The sequence below is a fragment of the Microtus pennsylvanicus genome, chromosome 1 (assembly GCF_037038515.1).
Source record: "Microtus pennsylvanicus isolate mMicPen1 chromosome 1, mMicPen1.hap1, whole genome shotgun sequence".
In the NCBI taxonomy this organism is placed as follows: domain Eukaryota; kingdom Metazoa; phylum Chordata; class Mammalia; order Rodentia; family Cricetidae; genus Microtus; species Microtus pennsylvanicus.
This window is the reverse complement of record NC_134579.1, coordinates 20,541,381-20,563,974: the sequence shown is the minus strand read 5'-3', so window position 1 is coordinate 20,563,974 and position 22,594 is coordinate 20,541,381. Positions and strand designations below refer to the sequence as shown.

Here is a 22,594-nt window from a genome sequence, read left to right as displayed (position 1 = left end):
ACAATAGAAAATTGAGTTTCATTTCCTTATCTTAAATCTAATGTTCAAATTGGGAAACAATCATAATTCACAAAATATACATTTTAAGAAAATATTTTTTGCTGATATAAAAATTTAATAACAATCAATTTAAAAGGACATTTTTAAAAGTTTTACTCTGTTTAATATTTTTTTCTTATTATCAAATGGCATTCTTTTCAATTTGGTCTGTAAACCCATCCCTAAGCTGTGACAAAATTAATGTATTGAAGCACCCTAAAGAACTGAAATTCTAAAAAATTCTATAGAAAATACAAACAAAATTATTCATGGAAAAGATTTGAAAAGCAATCATTCCCAGTGACCACTGATACTCTATACAACAATGAAGCAGAAGAAATAGACATGGGACAACATTGGTGACTGTAACTCATAAAGCAGAATCTTCTTTCACAATAACCTTTGGAATACCCAAAGCAGCTATTGCTGTCTTCACTCACCAATTCAAAATACATTTTAATCACATGATCCATTTTACTGAAGGTCAGTGACCACTCTTTATTTAAACATTAGTGATAGATCTATTTCATTATAATAACTTGTTCTTAGATGCAATGTGCTAATCTTCCTATCATGAGTATTTGGCTTAATTGTGAATTTGAGAGCAATAGAATTATCTACAGGGGATAACGAAATGATTTAATGGTTAAGGGCATCAACTGTTGCTCCATGGAACATAATTTAATTTCCAGATCACTCACAGTGGCTCACAACTATTTCTTACTCCACTGCCAGCATATTTACATTCTTTGTAAGCTTATACACAACACATTGTACTGAAGAATACAAAAAGGCAATTTTTATTTAAAAATTAATGAAAATGTTTTTAAAAAGAATTGCTCAGAAATACATCACTGGAAATATCTGAGAAGGTGTTTCCAAAGTGTTTTGCAGCCAAAAGAAAGATTCTTTATGGAAGTATGAGTGGTAGGGCTTCATTAGCTAGAGTCCAGTATTGTTGTAAAGATCAAGGTAGAATAACACCAGCATTGGTCTCTCTGCTTTTTCACTTCCGACACAAGATAAGTACAGGGCATGATTTTCTTACCATGATGAACTACTATTTTTTAAACCATGACTCAAGTTAAATTATCTTTTAATTAAATTATTTTAACAGATATAATGTTACAATAATATGAAAAGTTTCTAATACTGTTTCTACTGTAGAAATCTAGGACAACTCTGAGGCTATTTCTGAGGCCTCTCAGCCTTAGTGCTTCACCCCCTCCTCCCAGGAACCTAACAATTACACATGCACGTTCTGGACTGTCATCGCCCTTTGTCCTTGTGAATGTTCTCCAAATAGAGCTCCATTCCTGGAACTGGGACAAGGTAACCCACAGATGTCTACAGATGTTTTGATTCAGTCCCTGGAAAGGGGTCAGAATGACCCTCAGATGTTCTTTCTTACCTCACTTGATCTGGCAACCACTCTTCAACCCTGGCTCAGACCAATTATTGTTAGTAACCCTTTAAATACGCCAATAAAAATAGTTAAAAAACAACTCCTAAGTCCCCCCCACACACACACCCTTGTTTCTATGGCTTTTTGCTTTAAAAGTTGCTTGTGACAGTCATTTGGGGTCTTTTGGCTTCTCAAATTCTGAAGAACCCTGTCACAACAAAATTAAAATCCTCTTGCTTTTACATCAACTGCGATGTGAGAGTAGTCTCCTGGGGCAACTCCTCCTTGGTAATTGGACTTTGGGGTCCAACACTACATTATGTAAAATGAACCAACAGATTTAGTCTAATGTACTAAGATGAAGTGAAAAGTAGATAAAAGTAGTGACATAAAGAAATGTTATCTCATGTTGTTAAATCACATTATAGACTAGAATTAGGGTCAAAACCATCAAAATATTTCAAAATAGTACATGTTCTTTAATAAAATAAAAGGTATCAAATATAATGATAAATTTCAGAAACAGAAAAATTAACATGTACACTTTACCTTATAGATTCATTCCTTATCAGTCTTTAAGATTATCGTGACATCATGTAACAGACAGTAAGATACAAAATATTAATCAAAAGATACTTACACTTCTGTATTTCACAATGTATTCTAAAATAGGAGCCCCTCCATCATCCTGTTTTGTGATGCTGATTTTAAAACTCTTCCCACTGCTTGGCTGTCCATGTATGGAAGGGGGACTTGGCTCACCTAAGAAGGAACACAAAAGTTCTTCATGAACTCTCACTGTACATTCCTAATAAGACTGCTTTCTAGTTAAACCATCAATTATATACCAAATACATTACCTTTTATTGGTTTACTTTATTTTGTATTTTGGTGTGGCATAACTTGATGCTCACTCACATAATAAACTTTACAGCTCAGCTGCTTTAGTAGAACTTCTATGTTTAAAATGGAAAATTTCATATTGTATAGAAGAGATTTATTTAATAATGACATTGTCATTTAAAATGATAATGCAATCTTTTTCTTGTAATAAGTTACATTTATAGATGTTAAAAAACAGAAACTAAATTTTCACCATTGGTTTTTAATTTATGCCTCACATACACAAAATGTATTCATTCATAGATTTATAATTTAACTTAAATGCTATATTTAATATTTCATTATTTAAGCTTCATAAATTTATGTAATGAAAATTAAATAGTTATCACTTCATTTCTCTCTATTTCCTGTTGAAAACCATCTCTATCTTTATGTCTTTTATGTTTTTTCAGTGTGTGATCCACAGAATTTATTTAGAGTGTTTTAGGAAATTGCTTAATGGAGCAAGGGCAATTTATCAGTGGCTTCGACACTTCTTTCCCCAGAAAATAGACAGTTGCCCCTTAAGGCAGGCTAGAACTTCAGTAACTCTCCCTCTTTATCCATAACGATAATGCCAAATCTCATAAAGGTCTAATGTTATTAATCACAGCCATCGAACATTACTTTATTATGATGTAATATTCATTTTAAAAATGAAACATAAAATAATAAAAATTATGTTGCAGTAAAATATATAAAATAAGGTCTTCTATTTGTGAGAATTTGATCAATCCAATAATAAAAGAATTGCCCCTAATTTCAAAGAACTCACAAAGTTGGAGAATGGTTAGCAAGTCAACATCAGTATATATATTACAATGTATCTATATTATAATTTAGAAGACATGAGAAAATCAGAACAAATAAGAGTCATGATGGTAGTGGTGTGTGTGGGACTGTGTGTGGGACTGTGTGTGTCCTTCATATCTGTGGGTACACATATGAATGCACTTATATTATGTGGTATGTCCCCTTGTATATTTGAATATTTGTTTCTCTTATTGGTTGATAAATAAAGCTCCTTTGGTCTATGGCAAGGCAGGATAGAGCCAGGTAAAAAATCCCAGCAGAGATACAGGAGGAAAAGAGTGGAGTCTAATAGACATCATCCAGCACCATGGCCACTGCATGTGGCAATATACAGGTTAATAGAAATTGGTTAATTTTAATGTAAGATCTAGTTATTAATAAGCCTGAGCCATTGGCCAAACATTTATAATTAATTAAGTCTCAGAGTGTTCATTCACAAGCTACCAGACAGGAGAGGAACCTCTAGTAAACATTTTTTGCGTTCCAAAGCGGGGTTAGAAAAAAACAGAAAAACAAAAACAAAACTTCCAACTACATTTTGGCACCCAACATATGGCCATATTTCCATGTAGGGCCTAGTAAAGCAGGAAAATAAAACATCTTTAAGAAACTGTGGTCACAGCAGAGTACTTAAACAGATTTTTTTTAATGCTATGTAGAAATAAAAAAAAAGTGAAAAAATGCCTGCCATAGGCAAGCATCAGAATTCTAGAGCTCTGGGGGATTAAGTGCAGTTCTTGGTCGTGCTCCTCTGACTGGTTTTTGCACATAACTTTCACAACCCATTCTGAGAGCAGTGTCAGATGCTAGAGCACTAGGGTATAGCTTAACAGTATGAAGTTTCCTCATGAGATTACTAGAGACTGGTATACAGAGAGCTTACCAATTTGATTAGATTTATTGGCCAGTGTGCATCAAGGATTTATCTACCTCTACCTCCAATTCACTTCTGATCTTACTAACCTACAACACTGCACTCAACTTTTATATGAGTGCTGTTTATCTCCACTCAGGTTCTCATGCTTTCATGAAATAGCAACACTTTGATGACTTAATCATATACTCAGTACCAAGAGTAGAGATTTATTTTTCTTAAACATGCACACTGGTGTTTCAAGAGGAGAAAAGTTGTTCAAAGTCTGTAAATGTAGGAATGCACAGAATTATAAAGATTACCCAGAGTATAATTGAACTTATTAAGCTTCCATTTTGAATGAATTTGCAACACCTCTGGGTATCATCAGTAGTTGCGAAAATAAAAATAGAATATACAAGTCATTTAAGATTTGGGTAGGAGCGTTGATACCCTTACCTAGGACACAGTCTGGTAAAAATTATGAAGGAATTAAAATATTGCAATATGAGAATGGAGAAAAGGGACATCACATGGTAGATTTTGAGAAGCCCTAGAAAACTACTGCCCAAATGACAGAGCAGGAACTTATAGTAGTCAATTTAATGAAGTAATATTTGCATTGAACAGGCAGATTCGTACCAATATTTTGCAACAGCAATGTGCAGTCCTCTTCAGTAAATTGTCTCAAATTTTAGAAATGATACAAAGGCTATGCCTTTTAAAATTTCAAAACTTTAGATAAACCAAATTGACTAAAAATTACTTAAAATAGGATAGTTTTGAGAATAAGGCCACAGATGATTATGGTCTCCTATAGTTACTTTTGCAACCGATTAATTTAGAGTTTGGTATTCCCTTTTCTTACAGCTGACATAATTTGTGGGATAATAGTTGTGTCTCATTAAAAGAGACATGACACACAACAATTTTTCTACAAACATAATAAAATCTGCACTCATAATCTAATTAATCACATTATAAATTTGAAAGATATATTAAGAACAGCTTTACTTTTTATATTCCATCATGTTTTTTCTTTTCTTTCCAGGTTCTGAGAAATGTAAACCATGATGCCACTAACACAGGAAACACTTCTATAGAGATACAATTCACTTCCGTAAGTATTGAAATGATTTTCTGCATTAAAAAAAACCCATTACATTTTCAAGAGAAGAATCTGATGAGAGAGAGCAGAGTAGTGCTGGTTACTTACGGACTGGCAGTGTCTGGAATATTTCTATTTTACTGTAGTCCCCTTGCCCTTTTCCATTGACTGCTGCAACCCTGATTTCATAAGTTGTATTTGGTTCCAGGCTGCTCAAGACAACCATTGCTAAGAAAAGTAAAACAAAACAAAAAAACATACACTTATTTTAAAGCACTGCAATAAGAAAAAGCATTGGGCTTATTATTAATCTTTGAGATTAACCTCACAGGGAAGTGCCTGAAAAGAAAAGTAGAAGATCATGTGAGCACAATTTCTGAGTAGTCTGTTTTGTCGATTCAACTGTAACTCTCACAAAAGCATGGAATTTCAATGGAAAAAAGGAGCACTTTGCTTTGGAACACAAACAGAAAGTCAAAATAGTCACTGCATTTTTTCTTCGATGTTTAGAAAAAATAAAATTATATAAATACACCAAATGTTCTATATATCTAAGTGTCACTTATGCCAATTCAATTATTTCTTCATAACATCAGGGAAATAGGATATTCAGTCTATGAATACAAATGATAAAAAAAGACCATGAACATAAACATGAGCAAAGAGAGTTATATGGAAGAGTTTTGGGGGAAGGAAAAGGAAGGGAAATTAATGTAATTATGTAATAATCTCATAAATCTAAAAAAATATTGATAAACATTCACCATATTTTTTCCAATTTTGTTATTTAAAACATATGAAATTATAATTATTTCTAACATAATTACAGTATGTAGTTAATCCATGATTGATGTGGGATTACCCTCTGTATGATTTGATTACCATTAATGAATAAATAAACTGTCTTGGGACTGCACAGAGAATAGAGGTAGGTGGGGAAAACTATACTGAACACAGTGAAAAAGAAGAAGGAGTTAGGGAGAAGGCATGTAGCCCTGCCAAAGACAGACGGTCAGAATTTTACCTGGTAAACTACCAAGTGGCAATACACAGATTAATGGGGATGGGTTAAATTTATATGTTAGAGTTAGTCAATAAGAAGCTAGAACTAATGGGCCAAACACTGATTTAAATAAACATATTTTCTGTGTGATTATTTGGGTTCTGATCTACCAGGAGTCCAGGAAACAAACAAGTGACCTCCTTCAACACATGGTGAATAGTACTTAATACAATTGAAAGAAAAGTGAAGTTCTTTGAAATTAAAGAAGATAAAATACGTATTAATTGATCACAGCACTAATGAATTAGTTCTCTGGAGAATCAATATGACCCATGCAGCATCGACTTCAACCACATTCTTTTCATCTGGAGAGAACAGAGCTGCTGTAACAGAAGATCTTATGAAAAACCTGTGCTTAATTAATCAATAGTCTTTGAAGCATCCCAGTATTGACATGTTGAGGAGACTGCAGGAAGAAGCCATGTGGTTATTAGCTAGCCTCTTCACCAGTTGGGATCCACTAACTCTTATAAACAGAGTATCTCTCAACTCTTAGAATAAATACTTTAAAATTAAAGTAAAAATTATTTAAAAGTACATTGCAAGCAAAGACAACTGAAGTGATTGTTTGGGGTTAAAGACTTGCCATAATTTCAGTTTTTTGTTAAATGGGACTATCAGTTGCAGGCCATGGAATAAAGAAAAATAAAAGAAAATATATAATCTATTCATCATGACTGTCATTTATTATCTAAATATTGTGCATTCATGGAAAATAGAACTAATTTAATATGTCATTATAAACACTAATGAACATTTACACAGATGGTTTATATTAGTGTATGTAAGCAACATCATATGAGAGATTCTTCCACCACAGTCAACAATTTTGATTAGTTATGTAATCCTCCTTATTTCTATAACAAAAATGCATCTGAGAACATTGTCATAAAAACTATTCTATACCATTTTAAGGAAGGAACTAGAAACACTCATATTCCTTTGTCTTGATAAGCAAGCCAGAAAGAAAAGCAATGGAATTTAATGCTTACAGTTTCAGTAGTGAGTAAAATTGCCTATGAAACAGAATTGTATAGATTACATTTTAAATTGGAGGTTTATTTGTTAACATTTTTGGTTAAAAGTTTGTAAGAGGTAAGCTATTGAATTATCATAATATATAATACAAGGAAATCTGTAGTTTGATACCCTTTACATAAACCATATATTTTTATTTTACTGAACTGTTTGTGCATTTCGAGCAAAACCTCCCTTCTCAAGGTATTGCCTTTTTCAGACATTTCACAGGAACTGCAAAAATCATGGATGTCTTACTAACTAACAAAGTAACACTAATTCTTTATTTACATGATGCTCAGTCAAGTTGGTTTTCCATATTTCATCCCCTTAATATGTGCTGCTCCATATCATGATTGCTCAGTGTATTGAGTTTCAAATCAGGGCAATTTTCAGGAATGAGAAGAAAACAATATAATACTGCAGTCTCAAATATATTTACAATGCTGATCTGAAATACTCAGGGAAAAGTAAATAGGAGGAGGACCTATGGATATCCTCCAAAATGACTGGAACAAAGTATGAAAGCCAACCCACTGATGCTAGGTTTCCAAGTTCATGTACAACAAGTCAGTTTTTATCAAGTCCTGACTTATGAAAGATTGCTCCAATAACCCTTATTATGATTATCAACATTCTGTGAAACCAAAGACTATTTTGTCACATAGAAAAAGTTGCATACAGGCTTAAAATTAAAGTCAGAAAAAGAAATAGATTTCAGGGGGGTAACACCAAATCTGTAATTTGACTTGCCTTACTTTAAAAAGAGGATATATGCCTTAAATCACCGATAATTTTGTGACATATTACCAAACACAGAGTTTCTGAACACCTAAAGTGGAGCCTGAAAGCAAACCACCATTTGAAAAATGCAAGGCTTCCCACTCTGTTAGAGAATTGCACTTCAAATTATGAAGTTAGTTAATAGATTTATTTCCTTCCATGTGCCCATACAATTGGACAATAGAACTGTGGACTGATGTGTGGGATGGCTTCATTCCCTATAATTTATTAGAAATTCAAAAGCAAAATTACATCTCTGTGTAACTAGATTAAAAACTACTATGTGTTTTCCGAGGACAAATGCTATAAATGAATGCATATCCTAGAAACATTAAACAGCATGACTTTCAAGTCCAATATTGCTTTGTTAGGTATGAGTTTTGTAAAGAAGCAGGTTTCCTTCCCTAATTTAATGTTTTAGTTTTATTGAAATATAATTGAGTTTCTTAAATAACCAATGGCTATAACTGCAAAATTTGGCAAAAAGTGCAAAGAGCAAATTAAAATAATGATATTTAACTTGGCCCATGAAGATAAAGCATAAACGTTTTAAAATCATGGTTCTACAACTATGGCAAATACTAGAAAGGAAAACAGAAATTACATTCTCTTTTCACAAGGCATTAAATTTTACTACTAGGAGTGATATTGTTTTGTTTGTTTAGGTACAAATAAATCTTATTCCTTTAACTGTCAACAGACACAGAGGCTACGGAATATTTACCACCTTTGAAGAAAAGAAAATAATTGAGAAAACTGATTAATATAAGGATACATGCAAAATATGATTCTATTTAGCTATGTTTTCTTCCATAACTTAAATCCTGGATTACTGCAGTGGGTTGCCTGATATTCACTGTAAGATGAGATGTCCCTCAGGCTAGAACTACAGCATCACTGGCCTTAAATGGGAAAGATGAGGTTGTCAAGAACTATGAAACAGTCATGACAATAATGAGAAATCACAAAGTAGGGGTTAGGGGCAAACGCTCACTGGATATTATACTGGCTCTTAATCTCCTCACAGAGATCTAAAAATTCATAGAAAAAATGAAGTTTTTCATTTAATATGCAGGTTGCACTGTGTAAACAAAGAAGCAAAATCAGACACTTAACATCCATTTGAATTTTCTTAAAATATAATGATGCTTTGCAAGAATTTTCAAAAGACTTGACTCGTAATAAAACTACATTTCTTTTAATGTTTCTATCACTAATGATAAAATTATAATATTCAGATTGAGAAATAATATCAATTTTGTTCAAAAATTATATATATATATATGCATACATATTTATTTCAGGTCAATAATTTTTCACTGGATTTTTGTAACTTAAATTTGTATTTTGGTGTAAATTTTAGCATTTTAAGGGTCTAATACTTTTCTAAGAATCTTTTTTATTAGTCTAGGAAGTATTTTGAAGATATGTGTTAGAATATCCTGCCACTGTGACATGTACCATGATACTACATAACATTTAATTGTTTTTATTTATAAAAATAATTCATTAAGTATTTATTTTGGAAAAGAAAAAACTAATTATTAGACACTTTATAAGCATTCTAGTTTTTAATTTTTATTTCCTACAAAACTTTCTATATTTTTTGATTTTCATGTTTGGTTTTCATGATAAAAATTTAAATGCTTAATCTTCCTTTGCTTAAAGAAAAACCTTATCACACAATTGAATCACTTTTATATATAATAACAAAGATGATTATATTTCACTTGAGGAAGAACATTTAAGAGGAATACACAAACTCAACCTACAAGGAATTTTTCTAGCAATTTTAAGGTTTTAGGTTTTAAAATATCTTTAATATTTATTTCCTCGAGTTTATGACTTCTTATTAGATTAAACAGCATAATTCATGTAGGTAATCAACATTAATACCTGCCATTCGGTGTTAGAGGAGGCTGCATATTTGTTCCGGGCTGCTCAGTGCCATTAAGTAGTTTATAACGTGCTGTGTACAAACCCCAATTACATGCTTGGTCTCCTGAAAGATCCAGATGTCATGCTGCTAACATTTCAAAAGAGCGCCTTTTTTTTTTCTACTACTGAGTCAGGAAAACTTCTCTTAAATGAGTTGCGTCATACCGCCTGCAAACAGCAAGAAGTTGTGTTAAACTGTTTTTTTTTTGTGTGTGTCTAGAATTTCTTTTCAAGCCCTCTCAGGTATTAAGTGGATTTTAGTCAACCACATTGGAGCCAATTTTTCGGAAAAGGCTAGCTTCTTATTGGATAATTCAGATCTCTTATTTTAACCCATTTCTAGTAATCCGTGTTTCACCATGAGTCTATGGTTTACCAGGTAAAGTCTCAGGGTCTGTGTCCAGCATGGCTACATGCCTTCTCCCTGACTTCACCTCCTTTCTCCAAGCATTCAGTTTAGTTTTTCCTGGCTAGCTCACTCTACCCTATCCGAGCATACAGAGGGGAATCCCACATCAATTCTGAGGTAAATTTAAACCAGTAATATTCTTTTATTTGTCATTAGTTTGCTCTTTAACAATTTTATACATGAATACAGAGAATTGTTTTTATTCTTACTGCAACTTCATTTACCTCCCTCTATGACTATCATACCACACACCTCTCCATATGTCACTTTATGTATTACTCTTTGCTTCCCACACCACCCGCCTCTCCATAGGTCCCTTTTCTATATTTATGTATGTTGTTATATTTGGAGACCAACTGATTTTAACCAAGATGATATAATTCAGAATTGACTAAATAGTGTTGGGCTTACCATTTGGTATACAACTTTGAAAGAGTACACTAGAATCAAAGCACAAATGCAAAGTCCTCTTGACAATAACAGACCTCTCACTCTTATTAATATAGATTTGAATCTCAGTGCTCACACAGGAAAAAAAGAGACTCGCTAGCTACGTCTGGGCAATTGAAATTCTAAAGAATTTATTCTGTCATTTTTAGTATTGACTAGACATCTAATTTGATAGGTGCCATACAAAAGTTATAAACAGATCTTGAAGTAATGAGATAGGAAAAATCTTTGGTTCTGCATTTACATTTTCTATCCCAAACCAGGAATTTCAGAGATTTTAAAAGGCAATCATAACACAGAATCCATGTATAGGTAAAAAAGAGCATTTTTATATTTTAGCACTTTTACAACTAACTTTCTCAGTTTTATGTGTTATACTAGTTGCATTGCAAAACTCATAACAGTAGCTAAAATCTTTTTATTATAGCTTATTTTCCCCTGAGGATAACATCTATCTTCATTAGTTATGTTAGCATTCTTGTTATATTTCAGTGAAATTCAGGACCCATCCACATAGTACTATATATATTTGCACACATACAGGATAGCTTTTTATTCCTTGTCAGTAATACTACATTATTTCATTTTCCACATAACTCTTAAATGAATTGAAATAATTTTTTGAAGAATAAATGTAAATTTTATTAAAGATTTTCACATATACTTAAGAATGGATGTAAATAGAGGAATACATGAGAAGAAATTAATGCAGACTAAAACATATGCATGTGGGGTTCAAAAAGAAGTTAAAATACAGAAGGATATTCATTCTTGCACACAATAAAGTCATCTAAAAATCTTAAATTATATGCATATGCTGATTTTTAAAGGATATAAATTGTTTTGTACCATCTACCATTTAAAAGCACAAGAAGACAAGATTTTATACACCAGAAACAGTGCCCTTGGTGGAGAGAAACTTGCCAATATTTTGTCTTAGAATTCAGAAAACGTCCAAGAAATAGCAGAATATTCATTGTAGAAGCAAGGTGCATTCACCAAGCTATTGATATCTCAGAACTAACTCCATGGCGTGGAGCTTTATACACACACACACACACGCGTGCGCGCGCGCGCGCGCGTGTGTGTGTGTGTGTGTGTGTGTGTGTGTGTATTATCTTAACACTGGTAAAATAAGAAGGAATAAAGTTTAGTTTTCATATTAATGCTGGGTAGAACATTCAAGACTGTGGTGAAGATATCTACTTGGTGTCCTCATTTCCAGTAGAATAGTGATTGAGAATGGTAACATTTAAAAAAATACAACTTTGAACAAGAGACTTAAAAGTTACCAAAATATAACCTCAAGAGAAATGTCAGTTTCACAACTGTGCTTATATGACCAGAAAGGGAAGGGTTATGAAAGACATGTTCTCACCAAACTACTCTGCCAATGAGAGTTGAAAGTAAGGTATAAAAATATCTTAAACTGCAAAGTTTACAACTCTATCCACTATGAGCTTAAGACCAAGAGAAGAACTGAACCATATGGACAACTCATGAGACCTGATATGATGGAAAACTCACTAGGGAACAGCACATACATACGGAAGCAAAGACCCAAATGCTTAGAGCTTTATTCATCCCTGGTAAGACAAACCTGTCAATGTTAAGATTAGTGTAGATAAGACTGTATCAAACACACAGAAAATGAAATCTACATCCAATTAATATATTCAGAAAACAGAGTCTGGCTACATGACAACTACTCATAAGCAGTAATCATGTTGAGGTATAAAAAAAAATAGCAAGCGAGGGATGATCTATTCTGATGATGCAATTTTTTCTTTTCCAGAAAAGCTGCTGGAACAGCTGTGAGGTGACACAATGTACTGGTCAAATCATTCCAAACGTTTATAGATTAAAGAAGAAGAAATGCAAGCTAACAGTAATTCAACCTGTAAAGTTTAATTTAAGAGAAGGGTCTTGGAAGAATGAGAACTCTTAGGAATCAATTCGCAAAAAAAAAAATTATATATTTGTTGACATAAACTAACTCTGTAGTCTTTGCAAGCTGGAAAACCAGGTATGTAGCCCACACTAGCCTCAGAATCAAAGAGTTACACTTGCCACTGCTTTCCTGTTCTATCATGCTAGCAAGAACGAGATTTATTTGAAAGATTATTTATTTCACTTTTTAATTGTTTTATCTTGAAGGCATCTTTATTCATTGTTGTTGAGCAATGAAAATGGTTTAGTCATTTTAGAAACCAAACAAAATGTTTACAAAAAGCTAAAGACATAGTTTTTAAATAATCCAGTTATACTTCAAATTTCTCATAAACACAAGAGACTATGATCTGCAACAGAAATATCTACATATCAGTTTGCATTTCAGCTCATAATACATGTTATGGAACCAGCTTAGATGCCCTTCGTGGGTGAATGGAGAATGCATATCTTATACATATACACCATGGAATTTTACAAAACTTCAGAAAAGGAGATTATGATATATGTGTGGAAATGGATGTAACTGAAATTTATAGTGAATCCTTTAACCGAGGCCACAATCACAAATATTATGTTATCCATCTTGGGTAATATGAATAATATGTTTATCTTTGATATTATTATAAAGTTTATAATATCAATAATGAATAAGAATACCTAAACAGGATGCACAAGAGAGAACAGATGGAGGGACCTTAAGAAAGATGAGTTTTCAGAATGCATTAGGTATAAAAATATAGAGGACATGAGAAAGTCTAATCAGAAAGAGAGGTACAAGGAAGAGTAAAAAGGAGGAAGACAGAGTAGGGAGTATTCAAAACTAAGGGTATGGAGAAAAATATGGAAAAGCAATATTTTATAAGCTTTAAACCTAAAAAAAATGTTTGAAGAAAGGAAATCATGGATGGATAACGATCTTCTATGAAGCTGAGAGTTACACAATAAATATCCCAGTGCCAGCTGTGGGATTTATCTATTTGTGTTTTTGCACATTAAGACCCAGAAAGCCCCTAAAAAACAAGTTATGGTAATTTTTTTTGGTTGATCTAAAAATTGATGGTAATACCATATTGCTAATGATCCTGCACACTTTTGTTACAGTGCAGTGATTGCTTTCTCCCAGCCATCTAGTGTTCACAGCCCAAGAGGACCCTGCACAGCCTGCAGGGGAAGAGTCATCAATGGTCTTGCCCTCCTGTGGATGTTACAAGTTACCATAGAGAAGGGAACTAACTGCTTTCGGAATGGATTCATGACCAACAGAGAAGGAAGAAACACATGCCTAGTATAATAAATCTGTTAAACATTGCAAAGTTGAGGAGCTAATAGGTACCAAAGGAGGAACCAATGAATGCCATTTTGACAAATTATCATAGTATTAAACTTACTTAAATTAAATCCTTATGTTTATACACTAGTATAAACAAAGAACAGTATCCTTGTGGATGTCAAATAGGTAATTGAACACATCAGAAAAGAATGTTAAATTTTTAAGAACAAATTTTAATTAAATTTTTATATACGAGAACTGGGGATAAATGGAAACAACATTAATACTTACGTTTATAGCTTAAATGACTAATTTAAAAGGCGATCTTATGTGAATGATGCAACATGGGTATTAAAATATGATAAAAATGAAAAATCCAAAGCCAAAGCATGATCAGTAAAGAGAAAATAATAAAAATCAGAACAGCAATAAATAAGATGGAAATGAAAAGAATAAGGAATCAGTGAAAACAAAGAATTGTTTATTTGAAAAGTCAATATGATTAACAAATTTTTATATAAAATAGTGCAAAGAAAAAAGAAACAATAAAATTTAAGATAAAAGGAAGTGATTAAAAACCCAATTCATTCAGAAAGTAATTATGATACACTGAAAATTATCATTGAATACATTGGAAAACCTATGAAAATTCAAGGAAATTCTACTATATATGCCACATCAAAATAACCCAAGAAGGTATAAATAACTTTAATTGATTTAAAATAATCAATGAGATTAAAGCAGCTATAAAATATTGCAAGCATGAAATAACAAAGTCTAGATATAATCGCAGTTCAAAGCAAGTTGAGTTTGAAAGAAGCAATTCTATAACTTCTCTAAATTTTTATGTAAAACTCTTAAAATAAAAACTATTTTTTCATATTATATAAATATAATTAATCTGCTATTAAAACCAGAAAAAAATGTCACAAAGAAAGAGATAGCCAAAGATTCTCAATTAACACTTGCAAATTGTATTGAAGAACCCATCAAAAAGGTCATTCTCAAAGATCAAGTTGGGTTCATTGAAGAGATACAAACATGATTCAGCAGCACAAATCAGTAAACAAAAAGCATCAAATAGACTCAAAATTTTCATGATCTCAATAACTGCAGAAAAATTCTTTACAATATCCAATATGCCTTTTTCACAAAATAAAAAAGAAATATGAAGTAGGAGAAACATATCTCAACACAATGTAAGCTACATAAAACTAAATCACGGAAAATGTTTGACAATAAAAGGATCCCCACTTATGTTATGCCTAAGCAAGAATGCTCACTCTGTCTACTCTTATGAAATGCAGAGTTTGGATACTTAACAAGTGCAACACAATGATGAAAGGAAATAAAATGAATAGGAAGATGAAAAGGCAAGGTTAAATTATTCTGGTATGTACATACTAGGAAGCTATGCATAAAAAACTAAAGGTTATAGTAGAAAATTCTTGGAAAAAGATAATTGTTGAGAAGATTCACAGTAGTGTCATAATTTTGATAAGTGGTTTAATGCTCCTTAGTTCTAAATGATTCATCTATATTAAACTCCATCTACAGTAGGAGCTATCTTCTAGACACAAAAAGGCTATTATGAGTGAGAATCCTGAAGAGAAGTTTTTTTCTGGATGTTAAATCAAAGCTCCTTGAAGGAGTCTGTATCTTCAGAGAATGATGGAGTGGTTGAATTTTTTATTGGAGAGAGATGGGAAATAGGCTAACTTTAGTCTTTGAGAATAGTCATTCCTTTCTTTATATATGAATTAACATCTTTTGATAATAAATAAAATATTTCTATAAGCTATTTACTTATTGGTAAAACACAAGCTTCTACCAAACCAAGGCTTCCAGTGGAGAGACTAGGACATCAGTACTGTCACAAAACCTTCCACCTACATTTTGTCCTGCCTACAACATGTTGTAGGGTAAAGGTAAAGGTGGGGCAGAACTTTTGCTGTTCAATCAATGATGGACCCAGGCTCAGACCCATGGTACAAGAGAAACCTACCCAAAGTATGCCTGGAACACTGAGACTCAGAGACTGGAGAGCCCAGGGACCAAGGGTAGATACAAATACAATGGCAAAAAAATGTAAATGAAATGATTCCTAGTGATGCTCTGCTATAATCATAGACCATACTCTAGCATAATCATTATCAAAGAAATGATTCATCCTGCAACTTATGGGAGCAGCTACAGAGACTGACAGGCAAACATGAGGAGGTTGGGAAATCTTGCAAAAGAGGAAGAAAAAGGATTGTATGAACTACGGGGTCCCAAGGATACTAAAAGCAAACAGTCCACAGAATCACCTAGCCAGGGCTCACAGTGGATCACAGATACTTAAATAATCATGGAACCTGTATGAGTTTGTGCTAGGTCCTCTGCATATATGTCATGTTTGTGTAGATTGATGTTCTTGTGGAACACCTAACAGTAGAGACAGAAAACTGTCTCTGATGCTTTTGCCAGCTTTTGAGATATTTTTCCTTATACTGGAATGCCTCATCCATTCTTTTTTTTTTTTTTTTTTTTTTGGTTTTTCAAGACAGGGTTTCTCTGTGGTTTTGGAGCCTGTCCTGGAACTAGCTCTTGTAGACCAGGCTGGTCTTGAACTCACAGAGATCCGCCTGCCTCTGCCTCCCAAGTGCTGGGATTAAAGGCGTGCGCCACCACCACGCGGCTCTCATCCATTCTTAATATGAGGATATACTTAATATTATTTCAAGTTGATATGCTATATTTGCTTGATTTCCCCAAGCTACCTGCTTTTACATAAGGAAAAGAAGGAGGTTTGAATATAGGGGCAGGAGGAGATGAGGAGGAGAGGATGGAAGGAAAACGACAGAAATTAAATATATGAGAGATGAATAAATAAAAAAAGGAAAAAAAGAGCCAAAAAGGTAAACAGATAGTAACTTAAGCCTATAAAAAAAAAGCTTATCCCATTTTCATTGCATCTAATTCTATGGGGTATTCACAAATGTATTTTAATGATGTATTTATTTATGACTTCCATTTTTTTAAACTATAAAATGCTAGTGAAGTTGTAATATGGGATTCCCCTCTGTATGCTGTGAATTCTATTGGTTAATAAAGAAACTGACTTGGCCTAGAGCAAGGTAGAACTTAGTTAGGCAGGAAAAACTAAGCTGAATGCTGGGAGAAAGGAGGTGGAGTCAGAGAGAAGCCATGGAGCCACCATCGAAGGCAGACATACCAGAACCTTGCCAGTAGATCACAAGCCTCATGGTAAAATATTGAAAGGTAGAATCATTTAAATTAGGATATAGAAGCTAGCTGATAGGAGGTTAGAGCTTATAGGCCAGGCAGTGATTTAATTGGTACAGTTTCTGTGTGGTTATTCCGGGAGTGTAGGCAGCCAGGAAATGAACAAACAGCTTTCCTAATACATTTGAGTATGGAATTTGGGGTAAGTTAAATTTATGTTTCTGGGACATGGTCATTTAAAATGATTCCACAGTATACTATATCGTTTTCCATTTAAGTTGAGAGTTGTGATTTTTTTTTTTGATTTTTTTACATTGATAGTATTGAATGCAAGAACTCGCAACAGCTGGGTTACCTTCAGAGGATCAAGTCACCCAATATCCTGTGGCATATATAGATATATAGATAGATGTAGATATAATATAGATAGAGATAGATATAGATAGATAGCATACACAGACACATACACACACACACACATATATATGTATGCCACAATACTCAACACATATATCCACATGAGCATGTACATCCACCCACACAGAAACACATACACATTCCCACTTAAACTTACATGCACATATAGACACAAACACAGGTATACATATAGATACACACAGAGATATGTACATGCACACAGACATACACACAAACACACACACTCAGGCATATACACAGGGATGGTGAAAATGAGAGCATGGTGCTGTGGGGAATGGACAAGCAAAGCAAAATAGAGGTGAGTATAGAAATAGAAGGTAAATAATATCAAAATACACTATGTTCTGTTGCCGTTTGCTCTGTGTTCTATATCCAGAACAGCCTCCAGACTGCTTGCTGAGATGATTCATCCTCACAGAATACTCCAGTAAGGACATGACCAAATCCTTAAATTTTCTTGGGTCCGCATAAGAATATCAGTGTCCCAATCAGCAGGAAGTAGCTTAGAAACTATGCCCACATTCCCCAAAAATGGATTATGGATGTTTGTCTTTGTTTAATGTGTTGGTTACAAGTTGTTATGGATAATGATCAGGAAAAGCTAAACAAAGGAGGTTAGATTCAGAGTTTTATTTTGTAAAAGGAAATGCTGTGGGATAATGATCTTGTACAATGTAAAGATCTTTTCACTTATATTGGTCTAATAAAATGCTGATTGGCCACTAGCCAGTCAGGAAGTATAGGTAGAGAAACCAGCTTAGAAGAATTCTGGGAAGAGGAAAAGTAGAGTCAGTCACCAGAAAGACACAATGGAAGCAAGATGAGAATGCCTCACTGAGTAAAGGTACCAAGCCTAGTTGCTAAACATAGACAAGAATTATTAATTAATATAAGTTGTCAGAGTTAATTAATAATAAGCTTTAGATAATGTGCCTAACAATTCGTAACTAATAAAAGCCTCTGTGTGATTCTTTGGGATTGAACAGCTATGGGACCAGGCAGGACAGAAACATCTGTCTACATTCTTCTATGTAAATAGCTATATAAAATCCTAATTATGTATGGTTCATGCACAGCAGTAAATAGTATATTTAAATAATAACTTATAGGGAAGTAAATTTTATGTCAAAACATCTAGATTCATTTCTTATTTCCAAATGAGTATTTCATTAGAACTGCAATTATTGCACTTACAAAACTCCTATAATGCTTCTGAAGCTCATAAAAGAACAACTAAAGTCTGGTATTTTATGTTCATAGAATTATGTCTGCAAATCATACTTCTGATAGATACAAAGGTTAAATTTTGAAAAATGAGGGGTAATGAAATAATAGTTTTTCATTTGGGACATTTTGATGATGTCATGTTCCTGAGAGAAGAATCTTTTCTCCTCTCTAATGGCAAGGGTGTTCTTTTTAAAAAGACAACGATTGAGTGTAAGATTATGTGGAGTTTGGGGAAGAAATCATGCAATCTAATTTGTTGTGCCAATTTATAATGCAGATATAAAAAGATTCAAATTCTCCTTCATGAAATTCACTTGTGTTTAGTGGAGCTTAATAAAATGCAAAGTAGCATAAATTACTAATACTAATTGGTATCCAAAGGCAAATGTGTGATGATTTCCTCCTGTATCTAGAAGAGGAAAATGTGTATCAAGCCTATGAAAATGCAAATAATGGCACTAACCACCTGCTTAATGACAAGGGCAAGTACAACCTACTTCTGTTACATAATTCATTTTCTATTTATCAAGAAATTTGAATACTTGATGTCTGCTGAACAGCCACAGAACAGGTGTTTTCTACTGAAAACCTCGCTGTTTTAAAGTTGTTTGCATCTAAAAGAACATGAGGGCAAATCCCTACACTGAGAAAAACTATCTGGAAATCCAATTTTTTTTGAGGCTCACAGATCACAATATTTAAACTTTTCAGGGAGAATAGTAACCTTTTGAATAGCAAGAAATTTAGGGAAGTTTTAATAAGAACTGAGAGTTATTGTTCTGGGAAACAGAAATGGGACAGTGTAATATTCCTGAAGTCTTGGACCACTAAAATTCATATTATCCTGAGTACAATCATATGAACTTCATAGAGATATTCACATATATTAGTTGCACCTATATATGATATAGTTAAGCTTGTCAGACAATCAAATCGCATGTCAATGAGACTAAAACAACCTAAGAAAGAGATTATACTTTGTGTATGAATATATATGAGTCAGGCTAAAACAAATAAATACCAAATGTGCACAAACATACACACATTATATTTAAGTAATTTAATATGATTTAAAAATTGCATCTTGTACTCTTACTGACTTTAGCATTACTTATAGGTACTTGATGATTAGTATATTAAAATTTTAACTTTATTCAATAATATAGTGATTAAACAGAACAAAATATGCTTTCTGCCTGTAATCTGCTTATATATCTATGTACATATTTAAATAAAGTCAAAAAAGTTTTTATGTATTTTTAGGATACCTAGGCACCAACAATGACATTTTAATCTCATAATACATTTTCAACTTCAAAAGAAGTCCCCAAATAATGTTCATTATTATCTGTGTAACCCCATCAATTAAAGAATAACAAGAAGGTAAACCAACTGCTATTTTATTTAGGACTCCGTAGGAGAAAGCATGTCTGGTACTGCAAGTGTGGGCAAGCACTTGTGGTGTGAAACTCACTATGACTTTGTTAGAGGGCAGTACAATCAAAGCGACCCCTAAACTCATCTCTACTCCCTAGATTAGTCCAGATCTCAGAAATAATTGCTGGAGTTTCTTTGCATAGTAAGGGGTAGGTAATATAGGAAGTCACAACTGGTCAAAGTTCAGAATATATGTGATTTCAGAATTCTTAGCCATTAATAGAAAAACTACATCATTCCTGACCCCAAGGGTATAAGGCAGAAGGACCGTAAGAGCCAGACATAGGGGAGGATCTGAGAGAAATATGTCTTCTGGACACCAAAGACAACCAAAATAATGAATAAATGACACCTATATGATGACGCTTCTTTGGGTACCAGTCTAAAACATTCACAATTCATCTTCATAGTATAGAATGGGAAGGAGTTCATGAACTCATACTATAAACAGAGAACGATGTATAATTGATGACTCCTGGGGGATGGAAGTTGGTTTCTATTAAGGTATTTCCACTGGTAGGTAGTTCTCACTTCTACCCAGAAATATATCTAGAGAACAAGTTGGCATTGATGTGCAACAAAATATCTATATAATAAAATGAGAACTCCAAATTGAGAGGTAGGAGGTAGGGTAAATTTTGAAAAGGTTAGGGTTGAAAAATTTCAAAAATATAGTTTATAAAATCAACAGAGTTAATAAAATATTTTGAATTAAGTTTCTTTTCTATTTTATTTCATTTTCCTTTTTATTAATTTCTGTTGAGTTCTAATTTTTTCTCTGCTCCCCTCCTTGCCTCTCCCCTCTCCCTTCATCCCTTCCCCAAGTTCCCCATGCTCCCAATTTACTCAGGAGATCTTGTCTTTTTCTACTTTCTACTTCCTATGTAGATTAGATCTATGTAAGTCTCTCTTAGGGTCCTCATTGTTGTCTAAGTTCTCTGGGATTGTGGTTTGTAGGCTGGTTTTGTTTTATGCTTAAAAATTAGCTATGAGGGAGTACATGTGAAAATTGTCTTTCTGTGTCTAGGTTACCTCACTCAAAATAATGTTGTCTTGTTCCATCCTTTCTCCTGCAAAACTCAGGATTTTTTTTCTACTGTGTAGTACTCCATTTGTAAATGTACCACATTTTCTTTATCCATTCTTTGTTTAAAGAGCATTTAGGTTATTTTCAGATTCTGGCTCTGATCAACAATGTTCCTATGAACATAGCTGAGCACATGTCCTTGTGGCATGGTTGAGCATCCTTTAGATATATACCCAAAAGTGGTATTACTGGGTCTTGAAAAAGGCTGTTTCCTAATTCTCTGAGAAATTGCCACACTGACATTCAAAGGGACTGTACCAGTTTGCTTTGCCACCAGCAATGCAGAAGTGTTCACTTTACCCCACAACCTCTCCAGCAGAAGTTGTCACCAGTGTTTTTGATCTTGGCCATTCTTACAGGTGTAAGATGGAATCTCAGAGTTGGTTTGATTTGCATTTTCATTGAGACTATTTAACCTCTTAAAGGGTAGCTCCGTAAAAATGAAGGTTGCATCTTCTTCCCAGCCACTGTTTATCAAAAGATCATTAAAATGGATGATGAATACATATTTTGCACTTGCTATGACAAATCTTATGTTTTCATAAAATGTGCAGCAAAAAAGAAATCAAGTACAAGTGTGATGATTCAGCAGGACTTCAGCTTTGAAACTGTTGCTAGTGATGATTGCAAATAGTACATACAAAATTTTGCATAATGACTCTAATGAAGAAAGATACTGCAATGTAAATAAAGTCCATAACTGAATATTGAAAATACATCACAATCCTTAAACCTCCATTGCATGCAGTCAGTATAATAGAAAAAAATCATAAATAATCTTTACAATTATAATTACCAAATAGTCAACAGAGTGGTAATTACTTAAATTTTTAACATATGTGAAATTTGAGACTGTATTTTCAGAGTGTGCTGACAAACAACGCACTATCAAGGTAAGCTAGATGGTCCACTCACTAAGGCTAATCCCTGGCATTAAAATTATGTGACCAGTATTTTCTTCTCATACTTCCCTACACTGACACTTTTACTTCATTTTCCTTCTGTATATCTGAATATTGCTTGAAATGAATGTGGCATTTCAATTGGTATAACTTTATTTTTTGACACAGTCTGCATAAAAGATTTATTAGTTAATGAATTTGAAAGTTACAAATAGAAATAACTTTATTCCAAGAGTCTAACTAAGAACTCAAATTTTGTTAGATATTTGAAAATAAAGGAAAGAGGTATGTT

General features: G+C 33.2%; 1 protein-coding gene across 2 annotated transcripts in view; it reads right to left on the bottom strand.

Moving 5' to 3' along the window:
* The window catches only part of Ncam2 (neural cell adhesion molecule 2), a 395,876-nt gene that overhangs the window by 47,543 nt on the left and 325,739 nt on the right, over nucleotides 1–22,594 (bottom strand). For both annotated transcript variants that reach the window (XM_075958727.1, XM_075958642.1), the window contains exons 13-14: nucleotides 5,209–5,328; nucleotides 2,085–2,206 (exon numbers count right to left, since the gene is read on the bottom strand). In XM_075958727.1, coding sequence (XP_075814842.1) covers nucleotides 2,085–2,206; nucleotides 5,209–5,328 — 242 coding nt within the window. The remainder of the gene's footprint in view (nucleotides 1–2,084; nucleotides 2,207–5,208; nucleotides 5,329–22,594) is intronic.